Source organism: Octodon degus, unplaced genomic scaffold (genome assembly GCF_000260255.1).
Source record: "Octodon degus isolate 3935 unplaced genomic scaffold, OctDeg1.0 scaffold00002, whole genome shotgun sequence".
Classification (NCBI taxonomy): domain Eukaryota; kingdom Metazoa; phylum Chordata; class Mammalia; order Rodentia; family Octodontidae; genus Octodon; species Octodon degus.
This window is the reverse complement of record NW_004524578.1, coordinates 25510747-25523616: the sequence shown is the minus strand read 5'-3', so window position 1 is coordinate 25523616 and position 12870 is coordinate 25510747. Positions and strand designations below refer to the sequence as shown.

The following is a 12870-nucleotide window of genomic DNA, read 5'->3' as shown; positions in this document are numbered from 1 at the left end:
AATTGTATTCTTTTTTTTTTTTTTTTTTTTGCGGAACCAGGGCTTGAACTCAGGCTCTTGCACTTGCCAGGGAAGCGCTTATTCCACCAAGCCATCTCCCTGGCCTCAACCTAATATATTCTGATGGGAAAATCTAGAATTAAAAAAAAAAATGAGGAGACAGGTACCAGGAATTAAACTTAAGACTTCATGCTTGCCAGGCAGGTGCTGCACTGCTAAGCTATATCCCCAGCTGTAGAATAAAAATTTGAAATAGGATAGCGCCTGCCTACAGTTCCACCTATTTGAGAGGCTGAGGCAGGACAACTGCTTAAGCACAGGAAATTAAGGCCAGGATGGGCAACATGGAAGACTGTCGCAAGACAAAAAGGGGATAGGGTTAGTGGAAAAATATAAAGAAAAGTCTTTGGGGACCATGAAAAGCAGATAGAATTTGGGGTATGAATAGCCATGAAACATCTACTCAGGTTGTCTTCAGTTTCTCCTCCCGATAGCAACTAGGAATTTTATTAGCATGGGTGAGAGTCCATGTGTTATTTATGACCAACACTGACCATATCCACAAATAAAAGCAGCAGGCAAAAAAAAAAAAAGCAAGCAATAGGTTTAGCCAGGTGCAGTAGTGCTTACCCGTAATCCCCTCCCAGCACTCAGGAGGCTAAGGCAGGAGGATCACTGTGAGTTCAAAGCCAGCTTGGTCTACATAGTGAGTTCAAGGCCAGCCTGAACAAGATAGTGAGATCTTGTCTCAAAAACAAAATAAATAAAAATAAAAAATAAAGCAGCCTGTTCACCTAAGGCTCAATTTGGACATGACTCTCCTAATACCTAACCTGTCTGCCAGCAGAGGTACTGTTCTCGGCACTGGTGGAAGAGGCAAACATAGATGTCCGAAAAGAGATAAGATGGTGTAACTGCAAGCAGAAAACACCAAAACAACACCCAGGATCTGAAGGCAAATTTATCCCAATGGGCAATGATCAGGAGAATGTGAAGCATGTCAGGCCTCGATCTCTGATGGTGTAGGGCTTATAGGAGATGAACAGGCAGGAAGCATGGAAGCAGAAGGGTTTATCATTTGGGGATTGGTTTATACAATGTGCAGCACAGTGACCAGCTGTGCATCACAATGACAAGCCATTTCTAAGAGGAACATCTGGAACTGGAACAGGAACCTGGGCAACTAAGAATCAGAAGTGCAGTAATCACTTGCTATTTCACATTTCGACTTTTGCAGACTCACTGTTTCGCAGGTTTTCAAAAAATACTAATCTAAATTGTTTACTGCGGATCTTTTGCTATACTGCAGGATTTTGCAGTACTGTACAGTGTACATATGTTGTTAAAATCACATAGAAAGGGCTGGTGAGATGGCTCAGTGGTCTAAAGCACCTACTTGGAACAAGCTTGGCAAAGCACAGGGACCACGGTTCGATCCCCCAGCACCACATGCCAGCCAGCCCCGCCCCCAGGTGGGCTGAGCTGGCCACACACACACACACACACACACACAAATAAATGTAAAAAAAAAAAAAAAAAAGAAGTTAGAATGCTAACTCCTATGTTAAAATCACATAGAAGGGCCAGTGATATAGCTCAGCGGACTAAGTGCTTGCTTAGGTAAGCACAGGGACCAGGTTTGATCCCTGGTACCCACACAGCACTGGCCCCGCCCCCGAGTGCGCTGAGTTGGCGATGGAGTCCAGGAGTGGTGGTGCATGCCTGTAATTCCAGCACTAGGGAGGCAGAAATCAGGAGAATCACTATGAGTCCGAGCTGCATAGTGAGACCTTGCACACACACACACACACACACACACACACCATGTAGGTTTACGAGTTTAGAAAATGGTTAAGAACACTAGAAATGTTTTATTTTTAATTTTTAATTTTTTTTTTTTTTATTTTTTTTTTTTTGTGTGTGTGTGGCCAGCTCAGCCCACCAGGGGGCGGGGCTGGCTGGCATGTGGTGCTAGGGGATCGAACCGCAGTCCCTGTGCTTTGCTAAGCTTGTTCTAGGTGCTACAGACCACTGAGCCATCTCACCAGCCCCACTAGAAATGTTTTAAAAGTGTGGGAAGGATTTTTTTTTTTAAATGTATTCTGTATGGGGTCTCACTATACAGCTCGGACTCATAGTGATCCTCTTGTTCTCAGCTTCCCCAGCACTGGGATTACTGGTGTGCACTACCACATAGGGTCTTGTGGCTGGCTCAAGAAGCCCAGGGAGGGGCCAAGGAGATGGCTCAGTGGAATAAGTGCTTCCCTGGCAAGCACAAGGGCCTGTGTTCAATGCTGTGATCCCAGCCCCAGTCACTGAGCTTGACTAAGCAAGCACTTTCACTAGCCCTTGGTAAAAGTTTATAAAGCCTTACACTGATTTTTGCTTATCATGGGTGTCTAGAATGGACCACTGTATGGGAGGCAGGTACATTTTCTGCTACAATGGAACATGGAATCTTCCCAACACATGGGCATCAGAAGACACCCAAATATTTACACTGGATGCCTATACAGCTTTGCTCACTAAGGCAGGAGACGTCCAGAGACTTTGACCACTGATGTTTTTTACTAAGCTCTTTTTGTCTAATGTCCCTTGCCTTCTTTCAAGCTCTATTAAAACAGAAAACACCCCATTTCTCTTTGTTCCAGACAAATGGTCTTTTCACCTTCTTCCTGCACCTAGGTGCGATAAATTCCAAGCATTGTTGCCTTTAAACAAGCCTGGTGGTCGAGGCTGATCTGTCTCACACTGTTCCTTACACCTCTACCTTCAGTTTGTTTTGTTTTTTTTTTTTTGATACTGGGGATTGAATTCAGGACCTTGAGCTTGCCAGGCCGGCCCTTATGCCACTGAGCCACTGAGCTGAGGCTTATGCCATTGAGCTATCTCCCAGGCCCTGCCTTCTAGGTTTTAAGTAACTTCAGTTAAGGGTAGTATCCTAAAAAAAACTGACAAAGACTCTATTGGATTCAGAAGGATTTTTTTTTGGGGGGGGGGGGGCTGGCTCAGGATGCCATAAGGGCAGGTCTGGCAAGGCATGAGGATCTGGGGATCCTGAGCGAGACTGCTTTGCTTAAGCAGGCACTTAAAAAACTAAGCTAATGGGCAGGCCCCTCTATTGGATTCAAAGAGATTTATTTATAAGCCAGACATGGAGGCTACTACAACCCCAGTACTTTTGGAGGTTGAAGCAGATCATCCTAAATTGGAGCCCAGCCTGTACAATTAAGACCTAATGAGCCTTATCTCAAAATAAAAAAAAGGGCCAGGCAAGGTGGCACACTTTGGAGGTAGAGTTAGGATGATCATGGAAAGGTCAATGATTTATCAAGTTTATGTAACCTTCAGACCAGCAACCAAGCCAATCTTCCCTGAATTTTGTACCCTTAAATGTGTTTCTCTGTTTCCTATTCCTTGGAGGATGTGGACAGGGGATTTAAATTTAGTGCAGTGAGAAAACAGGCTGCTGACCAATTATCCCCGGGTAAAGCAGCACAGGCTGGCTTGAGCCTCGCGAACGCTCCATGGGAGAAGCGTCAATGAGACTGAATGGCATCAACTCCGGTCAGGTTCTGTTCCACACGAAGATCTGAGACCATGTCTGCGGCAAATACACAAGTTCAGGGCCTTTCCTTTTTAGGGTTGCACAAAGAAGAGGTGTTTACTTTTGTTTGCCCCTCCCCCCATGTTCTTACTCATAAGAGATCTTAAAGAAGTCGCCTATCTAAGGCTACAAGCAGTTGGGGAGAAAATACTAAGACAAAGGGGGTGTGGGGGGGGGTATGTGTGTGGAGGTGGGGCTAGGGGGTTGGTAAAAGATAGAACCTAGTCGACCAAGTATCCCGTCCCTTTCACTTACTGACATTACTAATGTAAAAGCCATTTTAAAAAAATTTGTTAAAAAAAAAAAAAAAGCTGCCATCAGGGTAGGAGCCACAAAGCTGGACAAAGACAGCTGGACCCCGTCGGACGTGCAGTCGCCTGTGCATGGGACAGGTGTCTGCCCCGAAAAGAGATGCGACTCTGGCTCGACACTCAAGATTGATCCCGACTGCGCGCACTGCGACGCTTCCCCAGCTCGGTCCCTCGCACCTCCAGGCCCGCTTCCGCCCACTCAGCCTCCTCACCGCGCCCGCCTCCATCCACGCAGAACCGGCGCACTACCGCTCCCCGCTTCTCTGAGCCCCGGCCACTCGGCGGTTACCCGTTGGTCCCGCCCGCCCGGCGCAGAGGAAGCGCAGCCAATCAACGGTTACGCGCTGGTCCCATCCACCCGGGGCAGGGGCGGCGCAGCCAATTATCGGTTACCCACTGGTCCCGCCCACTGGGCGGTTCCGCCTTGCGGGGGTTAGGACATCCGGTTTTAGGTCCGCCTGGGCCAGAAGTGAGATCGCAGGCGACGGGTTCGCGGTTGCTGGCCAGACCTCTGCAGAGCCCTCCGAGCCCCCACCCTCCGCGCACCGCCGCGATGCGCTCCCACCGCTTAAGGCTGTTGCCTGGCGTGGCGCTGCTTCTCGCCACGGCCCGCCTCGCCGCTGCTTCCGACGTGATAGAGCTCACGGACGACAACTTCGAGAGTCGCGTCTCCGACACCGGCACCGCGGGCCTCATGCTAGTCGAGTTCTTCGCACCTTGGTGAGACCCCTCTGCCGGACGGGTTAGAGAAAACGCGGGAGCTGTCGGCATGCATAACCGAACGCCCACCACCATTGTGGCCGGCCTGTTCCGGCCACCGGAGCCGGAGATGCCGCGCCCGCGCCCGACCGGAGCAAGATCCGGTCTGGGAGCCCAAAGGCCCCGCGCAGGCCCGCAATTCACGCCGTGCGCTGGCCACGCTTACCATTTGCAGAGTTCGGCCTCCCTTGCAGTGCGGCCCGACCTAGGTGGGTCAGTGTACAAGCTCTCCAGATTGCAGCGAGCATCTTCAACCCCAAGTGCGCGGGTCCCGGGTCCTGGGTCCACAGTCCTGGGTTTCCAGCCAAGGTCACGCAGAGGCTGCAGAATGGCTATCAGTGCCTTTCTTGAGGCAGGCAATTTTCTCTTTCACATGGTGTAGCTTCTACATTACGCTGATAGTTTATTTCTTAGCAACTACAGGGTCTATATCAGAAAGAATAAGTGAACAAGAATAATTTTATCAAAATCTGTCCAAATTGTCATTTTTAACTAGGATTCCTGAAAAAAGAACACCCATGAGAAAGTAACCAGTATTGGGAGAACCTTCTCTCCCCAATGATTTAACCAAACTGCAGTGTGAAATTTTTAGGGTGTACCTAACTCTAATTTGTTTTGGAGTGAAGGGAGAAAATCTTATTTCTAGCCCTGCCAACCTGAGTGTCGGTGGTGTTCATGTACAAATCATTATTAGAACCAATAATTATCTTAACACTAGGGATAATTGAACCTGTGTTAATTACAGTGCTTTATTATCTCTCAACTGGTACAGTGATCCTTAGTTAAAAACACTGTATTCAGAATTAGCCGTAAGAGAGTGTAGTTTTTGCTTTTGACGCAGGTCTTCACTCCTCAGGCTCAGCAGACTTATCTTTTAGGAATAGCTCTTTCCAATTTATAAAAACTGCTGTGAATGTTGAGGGGATCACAATGTGATACTGTCAGGATCATAAACAATTTAAAGTAGGAATTACTGGAGAAATTAAAACCATTAGACTATTGTTTAAAGCAAAGTATTTCAAAGTTTCAGTTAAAGGCATTCTACTTTAAATTGTTGCACATGCGTCCCTTAAAACTACATTTCCCATCATGCTTTAACGTATCACAATTGGGTGGATTTCTGCTGCGGTGTCTGCTTCTGATTGGTTTAGAAGAGAAGGTCTTCCGGCAGCACAAGGCCTGCGAGAAAGATCAGGTTTTTTGGATAAGCAATTTGGAGTCGAGACGTTCCGTGCAGTAATGTTAGTCATTTGCCACGTTCCTCTATTATTTATTAACATTTTAACTGGAAATGTTTTCTGACTCTAGTGTTCCCTTGAACAGGTCAGGAGTGCCATCTCCTAACCTATAAGAAACATTTGAAGAATTCTAATGAAAGCAAAATGGTCCTTTTTGTTGTTATTGGAAATTGAACTCAAGGGCTTAATACTAAGACACGTTGTAGCACTTTTTAAAATTTTTGAGACAAGATCTCCTTAAGTCACTGGGACTGGGGTTGAACTTGCTTCAGCTTCCCAGAGGGATGGGGTTATAGGTGAGTACCTCTACCCAGCGAAAATGGACCTCTTTTAAACAATTTCTTGATCCCCTCCACACATACTTTAACCAGTGAGAGAGTTTTAAAATTGGAACATGTTTTTGATACTCATATTTACTTTGGTGGGGAGAGATAGCAGCATAAGCGCCTGCTTGGCAAGCACAAGATCCGGAGTTTGATCCCTGGTACAAAAAAAAAAAAAGAAAGAAAGAAAGAAATATACTTACCTTTGTCTTGTGGAATTGGTGCATACACATATTGCATGTTGATTATCATTTTCTCTCCCCTGTCTTGGGTGCTCACCCCATCTACACAGTCTTCCTCCCTGCCACAGCATTAAAGTCCTCTGCATCTACTTAGGTTGTAGATTTCTGTGCTATCTTTTAACTCCCACACCCACCACTAGGGATTAAGTCCTCCGCCTTGGACAACATGCTGTGCCAGCACTCTACAAGTGAGCTGTGACCCAGCCCACCATGCTGTTCTCCAAAACAGGAGCTATAATGATACTTGATATGAGGTTTCTGTAGAACACAGAAAAAAGCTGTGCAGGAATATTTTTCTTTTTTTTTTTTTTTTTTACAACATTTATTTATTTTGTGTGTGTGTGTGGCCAGCTCAGCCCACCAGGGGGCGGGGCTGGCTGGCATGTGGTGCTGGGGGATTGAACCGCGGTCCCTGTGCTTTGCCAAGCTTGTTCCAAGTAGGTGCTTTAGACCACTGAGCCATCTCACCAGCCCTTTACTTTATTTTTTGCACAGGGGATTGAACTCAGGCCCTTGCACTTGCCAGTGTGCAGGAATATTTTCAGAAGTGTTTTTATTACTTGGCTCCTCTTCCCCAGCCCCCAGATGTCCTGCAACATCTTTTCTTCCCCTGGACAACTAACTGGTTTATCCTTCTACCATATCTGTGTTCTTTTATGGAAAGGGCTTATCAGTTTTTCAATTAGAGGATAAAATAATAGTGTCTAGCAACTTGGCAGCCATGAAGCAAGGATTATTAGGTCAGTACAGGTTGGAATTCATTATCGGCTGCTAGGTGTCATCCCTGAGAGGATGTGGATTCTGTTACTATTATTGTGAGTCTGGGTTTGTCTGAGTTGCCCAGGTTGGTCTTATGATCCTCCTGCCTCAGGCTCCTGAGTAGTTACTAGGAATGGAAGAAAGAGGTAGTAGTTAATCTTGATGTATCTGTGTAACTAACCTGGATTCCTAAGCTCCACCAGATTTCTATTCCTGGTGGATTAAAGAGTGCTGCCATCTCTCCTACCCTACTGGAACTACCTTTATTTCTAGGGCAGTATGTGTAGGGAAGTACTTGGGGCAGTGGCTTTCAGTCCTGGTCTTGTAGCTTACATGCATGTCTGCTTTTCTCTTGGATGCTTATTGCCAGCCAAACATACATTCGTTTCAGGGCACGATGAATATATGTAATACATAATGAGGATTGACATTCGCTGGTTTGACCTAATAACTTTTATACAGGTTTGTTTGTTTTAGATTTTGTTTTTCGAAATGGGGTCTTGTTGAGTTACCCAGCCTGGGCTTGAACTTGAGTTTGTCCTGTATCAGCCTCACAAGCATGCACCATCACACCTGGATATAATTATTTTTTTCTCTTCATATGTTTGAAGATAGCTGAAGTGAAACTTTACTAAGTGTTGCTTCACTCTTGATAGATTGCAGCAGGATCTTGTCTCTGTCTCATATTTGCCTCTCTAGTCCAAGTTTTTGTAACCTGCTGTGTGAAACACATTATCTTCCAGGTGGCTGTGTTCTTGTCTTTGCTTTTCCTCTCCTGTCATTACTATGCATTTCTGGGTCTCAAAAGGAAAAAATCCTTTGCAGTTCTGTGAAGCATCATTTTCATGAGTACTCTTACTGGTCTCTGCATCTGAAGTACCCCACCCTCTCCTTGTAGCTGAAAACCTGAAAGGCCAAGATCAAGAAAATAAAATAAAATAATATGTATTTATATTTATTTATATGACCCTGTACCATACAGTGTTATTTTTTTCTTTTCTACCACTGATTCTGTAACCTTGGTAATGACTTCTGAAGCAGACTCCTGAGCTGGCCTGGTAGTGCACAGCTGTAATCCCAGCACTGGGGAGCCTGAGGCAGGAGGATCACCACAAGTTCCCTGGACTACGTAGTGAGAGCCCATCTCAAAAACCAAGAGGAGTAGGGGGTCCTGAGGACCTTGTAAACTCTTACATTCCTTTGGAAATATTTCCAAGTTACTCATCACTTTAATAAGTTGAGACTGTTGGCTATGAAATGTATGAGCTCAATTTTCCTCTGTTCTGTTTTTGTAGTCAGTCAGGTCACAGAACTCAATTTTTAAAACTACTCCCACTGCAGCTTACTGGCTTCTCCTAGGTGATGTACAGCTGGTTCCTCCTAAGAAGCATTCATTACACCCCCTGTTGCATACACCATGCACCTGGGGGATTGTTAGGACTTTGCAGGCAGAGGAGCAGGTGCTATGGGTGGCCCCCTGGGGAAAATAGTTTTTACATGTTTTTAATCAGTTCCCATGACTGGGCCTACTATCTTAAATGTTATTCTGATGCTGTGTTGAAATTAAGTTGAAAAAGCTCTAGAAGCTGCTACTGTACCAGTACTTTCTAAAACTTGTTCCCCTTCCAAAACCAAGGTTTCTGGTCATAAAGAATCATGTTGAATAAAGTAAAGTATTTGATGTTGAAACCCTTTTGTTTTTTGTTTTGAGACAAGGTCTTGCTATGCAGTTCGAGCTAGCCTTGAATTCACTGTGTATGCTGGTGTGGCCTCAAACCCATGGCAGTTCTCCTGCGTCAGCCTTTCCAGTGCTGGGACTGTGGGCATGCGGCACCACATATAATTTGAAGTTGATTCTTAAAGAGTGAATATCATTCCTTGGAACCTTACAAGGTTCTAATCTGATGGTGGTGGTGGTGGTGGTGATGTTGATGATGTTGATGCTGGAGGTGGTGATGCTGGATTGACTCACAGTATATATTCTACTCCTGAATAACTCTCCCAGCCCCTTGATCACAATATTTTAAGAACCACAGTGTTGGTTTCCTAAGGAAAAAGGTTCCTTTCTTTCTGAAGCACTACCAGAAATAGGATTATTGATGTTCTGTTCACTATTTTAGGCCCAATTGGTAGATCAGAAGACCTTGAACACTTTCTCTTTTGTGTGAGTTATATTTCTGACTGCAGCTGAAGACAATTGCTGCTCTGCACTGCGCCGGTGCTTAGAGAGTAGACCTGGGCTTGAGGGAAGACCTTTCTCTTTTGAGACCTCTGGTCTGTATTAGTAGTAATGATGTTTAGGTAATGTTTTTGCTTTTGGAAGCAACTTTGTTCAAAAGAAGTATTATTGAGATTCTTTCTGGAAAAGCAACTAACAAATTTGCGTGCTTAAACAGAGAATCTGGCTTTTTTAATATTTATATAGGTGCGGACACTGCAAGAGGCTTGCCCCTGAGTATGAAGCTGCAGCTACCAGATTAAAAGGAATAGTCCCATTAGCAAAGGTGAGTACAAGTGGAGTGCTTATTAAAGAATACACATATTTTTTAAATAGAACATGTAATAAAATTTATTTTCACTATTCTTATGATGCTAAGAAGAATGAAACTAGTTCCTGGACAAATATACACCTGACTGCAGGACCAGGGATATAACTTGATGGTACAGCACTTGCCTGGCAAGCTCAAGGTCCTGAGTTCAATTCCTGGTACAAACCTCCCCGCACCTGACTGTTGAATACAATTATAGTTTCAAAGATTAAAAGAATTAACCCAGGTGTGGTGGCACACACCTGTAGTCCCAGCATTCGGGAGGCAGAGGCAGGAGGATTGCCTTGAGTTCTAGGCCACCCTGGGCTACATAGTAAGGTCAAGGCCAGCTGGACTACAGAGAAACCATGACTCAACAAACAAAAAGGTAAAAATTAAGAGACAAATTTAGATAGTAAAAATACGGTTACAGTGGTTAGAGAAAAATCACGATTAAGTAAATGAGTGCGCAAAGGTGCTCTATATCCACAGTGAGGGGAGTAGGAAAGTGATGTAAAGTTATTGGTGAGTAACCCACTGTTACAGTGGAGTAATGCGTCAAGAATTTTGCCATTACCCCGTAGTAAATTCATAGTTGCTCCAGTCTAAAATCTCACATTTTTGCCACCCTTAAATAGTCCAACCAGAGAAGGTGGCACGTAACCTGTAAACCCAGCTACTCAGGATCCTGAGGCAGGAAAATCGCATGGTGGAGGCCAGCCTGGGGAATTTAGCTAGACCCTGTCTCTCAAGGGCTGGTGATATAGCTCAGCATTTCCTGGGTTTAATCCATAGGACTGGCAAATAGATCATACACATATAATGCTGTTTTTTGGAAACTACTTTTAACCTTGGTATCAAGGACTTTAGGGAGAAAAGTTCAATCACAGTTTAATTCCTACTTCCTATAACTATAGACACATTAGTTTTCTGTGACTTCAGTTACCCATCTTAGTGCATAAGGATTGTACCTCAAGAATCTTATAAAGATTAAATGAGATAATATATGCAAACACTTATAGTATTGCCTGGTCCTGGGTAACTGAATAGATGGAAATTGTTTTCCTCCTTTATAAATCTCCCTAGATTTGTTATGCTGTGGAGGGATGTGTGTGTGTTTTGTTTGTTTGTTTTGTGGTACCAGGGATTGAACTTAGGACCTTGCACTGGCCAGGCAGGCACTTACACTGCTGAGCTATATCCCTGGTCTGCTATGGAGTGTAAAATAGCTCAGAGGGCTGGCCAGATAGCTCAGTGGACTAAAGTGCATGTTTAGACAGAGGGCAGCGGCTGAGGTTCAATCCCCAACCTGCCATGCTGGCCTCACCCTTGGGGCACGCTGAGACAACAGTTGAAACTGGGCGTGCACCTGTAATCCTGGTACTTGGGAGGCTGAAAACAGGAGAATCACTAGGAGTCTGATCTACGTAGTGAGACCCTGAATACCCTGTAGACCCTGCACCAAACACATTAAAAAAAAAAAAACTCAAAAATTAGAGGCTGAGGAGATAGCTCAGTAGAATAAGTGCTTGCTTGGCAAGAACAAGGCCCTGAGTTCAATCCTGGGTTCCACAAAAAAAAATTATACACCACCCAGCTAAAGATGGGTATCTGTACCTATCTATCTATCTATCTGTATATCTTCAGTAATAGTCACTAAAGTGAGCCACAGTTGGGGCTGGTGGTATAGTAGAGCACTTGTCTAATATGTTTGAAGACCTAGGTTTGATCTCCAGCACCATGTACACACAAGCCACCGTTAATCTTTTTTTTAACTATTAATCATTTTAAGGGACTTATTCTTCCCATGAGAAAAAGGTAGAGACTACTACTTTACATAGTAGGTCCCCACTCCAATGACAGAATTCAAATAGTAACTAGCATTTTGTGTAAAGCCTAGTCTAGAAAAATCAAATTTTAAAGAACTCCTTTAATGGTTCTGATTAGACAAATAGCATTCTGACTTGCCAAAGACTAATATTTTGGGATTATAGGAAGACCTGAGAGAGGAGTTATGTGCATAGCAAACCAATGTACGTGTTTTAATCTGCAGGTTGATTGCACAGCCAACACGAACACCTGTAACAAGTATGGAGTCACGGGCTATCCAACCTTGAAGATATTTAGAGATGGTGAAGAATCGGGGGCTTATGATGGACCTAGGACTGCTGGTAAGGATCCTGGTTATGTTCTGGAAACTGAATTTAACTTTCCTGCTTTTGGCTGTGGAAATAGTTTTTTATTATATTAAAATTTTCTTATCTAAGAGGTCAGTTTGGTGCAAAACAAGCCTCTAAATGGATAGATTATGTAAATGATACAGAAATGTAAAATCAGCTAGGCACTTTCATTTGATAAGTGTTGTGTACACCATGCTGGATGTTGTAGATCTTTTTTTTTTTTTTTTTCCCCTATGTTTTTAATTTATTAAAAAGTAACAGTACAAATGCTGTGATTAGCATTAAAAAAGATTCAGATTTTTCAAGAATGAATTTTATAAACAATTCTGCTATGAAAGGGAAATAGCACCCTGATACATAAAACTTTTAGGATTTTAAAATTTTAAAAGCAGAAAAATGTTAACATTAAATTCTTTCCAATGTCCAAATAAAAATCAGCTTGTACAATCTCTGTAACAAAATGTGTCCTTGGTACACACGTCTTAGGCACTTGGAAAATGTGAAAATTTCCAAAGTTTGAGCAAAAGAGGCAGCACATAATGAATCTTTTTTCCAAAAAGATTGCTTTCAGTAAAACATTTCAGCATTTTATCTGAGTATGCACTGTTATATTTGTTTTTCCTAAAAAAGGGAATTTACATTAATACTGTAATTTTCCATGTAAAAATATACACATACAGATATTTTATATACAGATACTTAACTTCCTGAGTGACCAGTCATACGTCAAACATGATTTAATGAAAAATTTCTAAAACTTTAGAACAAAATAGCATATGTAGGGCTGGTGAGATGGCTCAGTGGTCTAAAGCACCTACTTAGAACAAGCTTAGCAAAAGCACAGGGACCACGGTTCAATCCCCCAGCACCACATGCCAGCCAGCCCCGCCCCCTGGTGGGCTGAGCGTGGCCACACACACACA

The 12870-nt window shown here is 43.8% G+C and overlaps 1 protein-coding gene across 1 annotated transcript in view; it reads left to right on the top strand.

Annotated features, from left to right (window-relative positions):
- The first annotated feature begins 4351 nt into the window (after window positions 1–4351).
- The window catches only part of Pdia3 (protein disulfide isomerase family A member 3), a 30579-nt gene continuing 22060 nt past the window's right edge, over window positions 4352–12870 (top strand). The window contains exons 1-3 of the mRNA XM_004623355.3: window positions 4352–4638; window positions 9665–9743; window positions 11821–11938. Of these exons, the coding sequence (XP_004623412.1) occupies window positions 4472–4638; window positions 9665–9743; window positions 11821–11938 (364 nt within the window). The 5' untranslated portion in view covers window positions 4352–4471. The remainder of the gene's footprint in view (window positions 4639–9664; window positions 9744–11820; window positions 11939–12870) is intronic.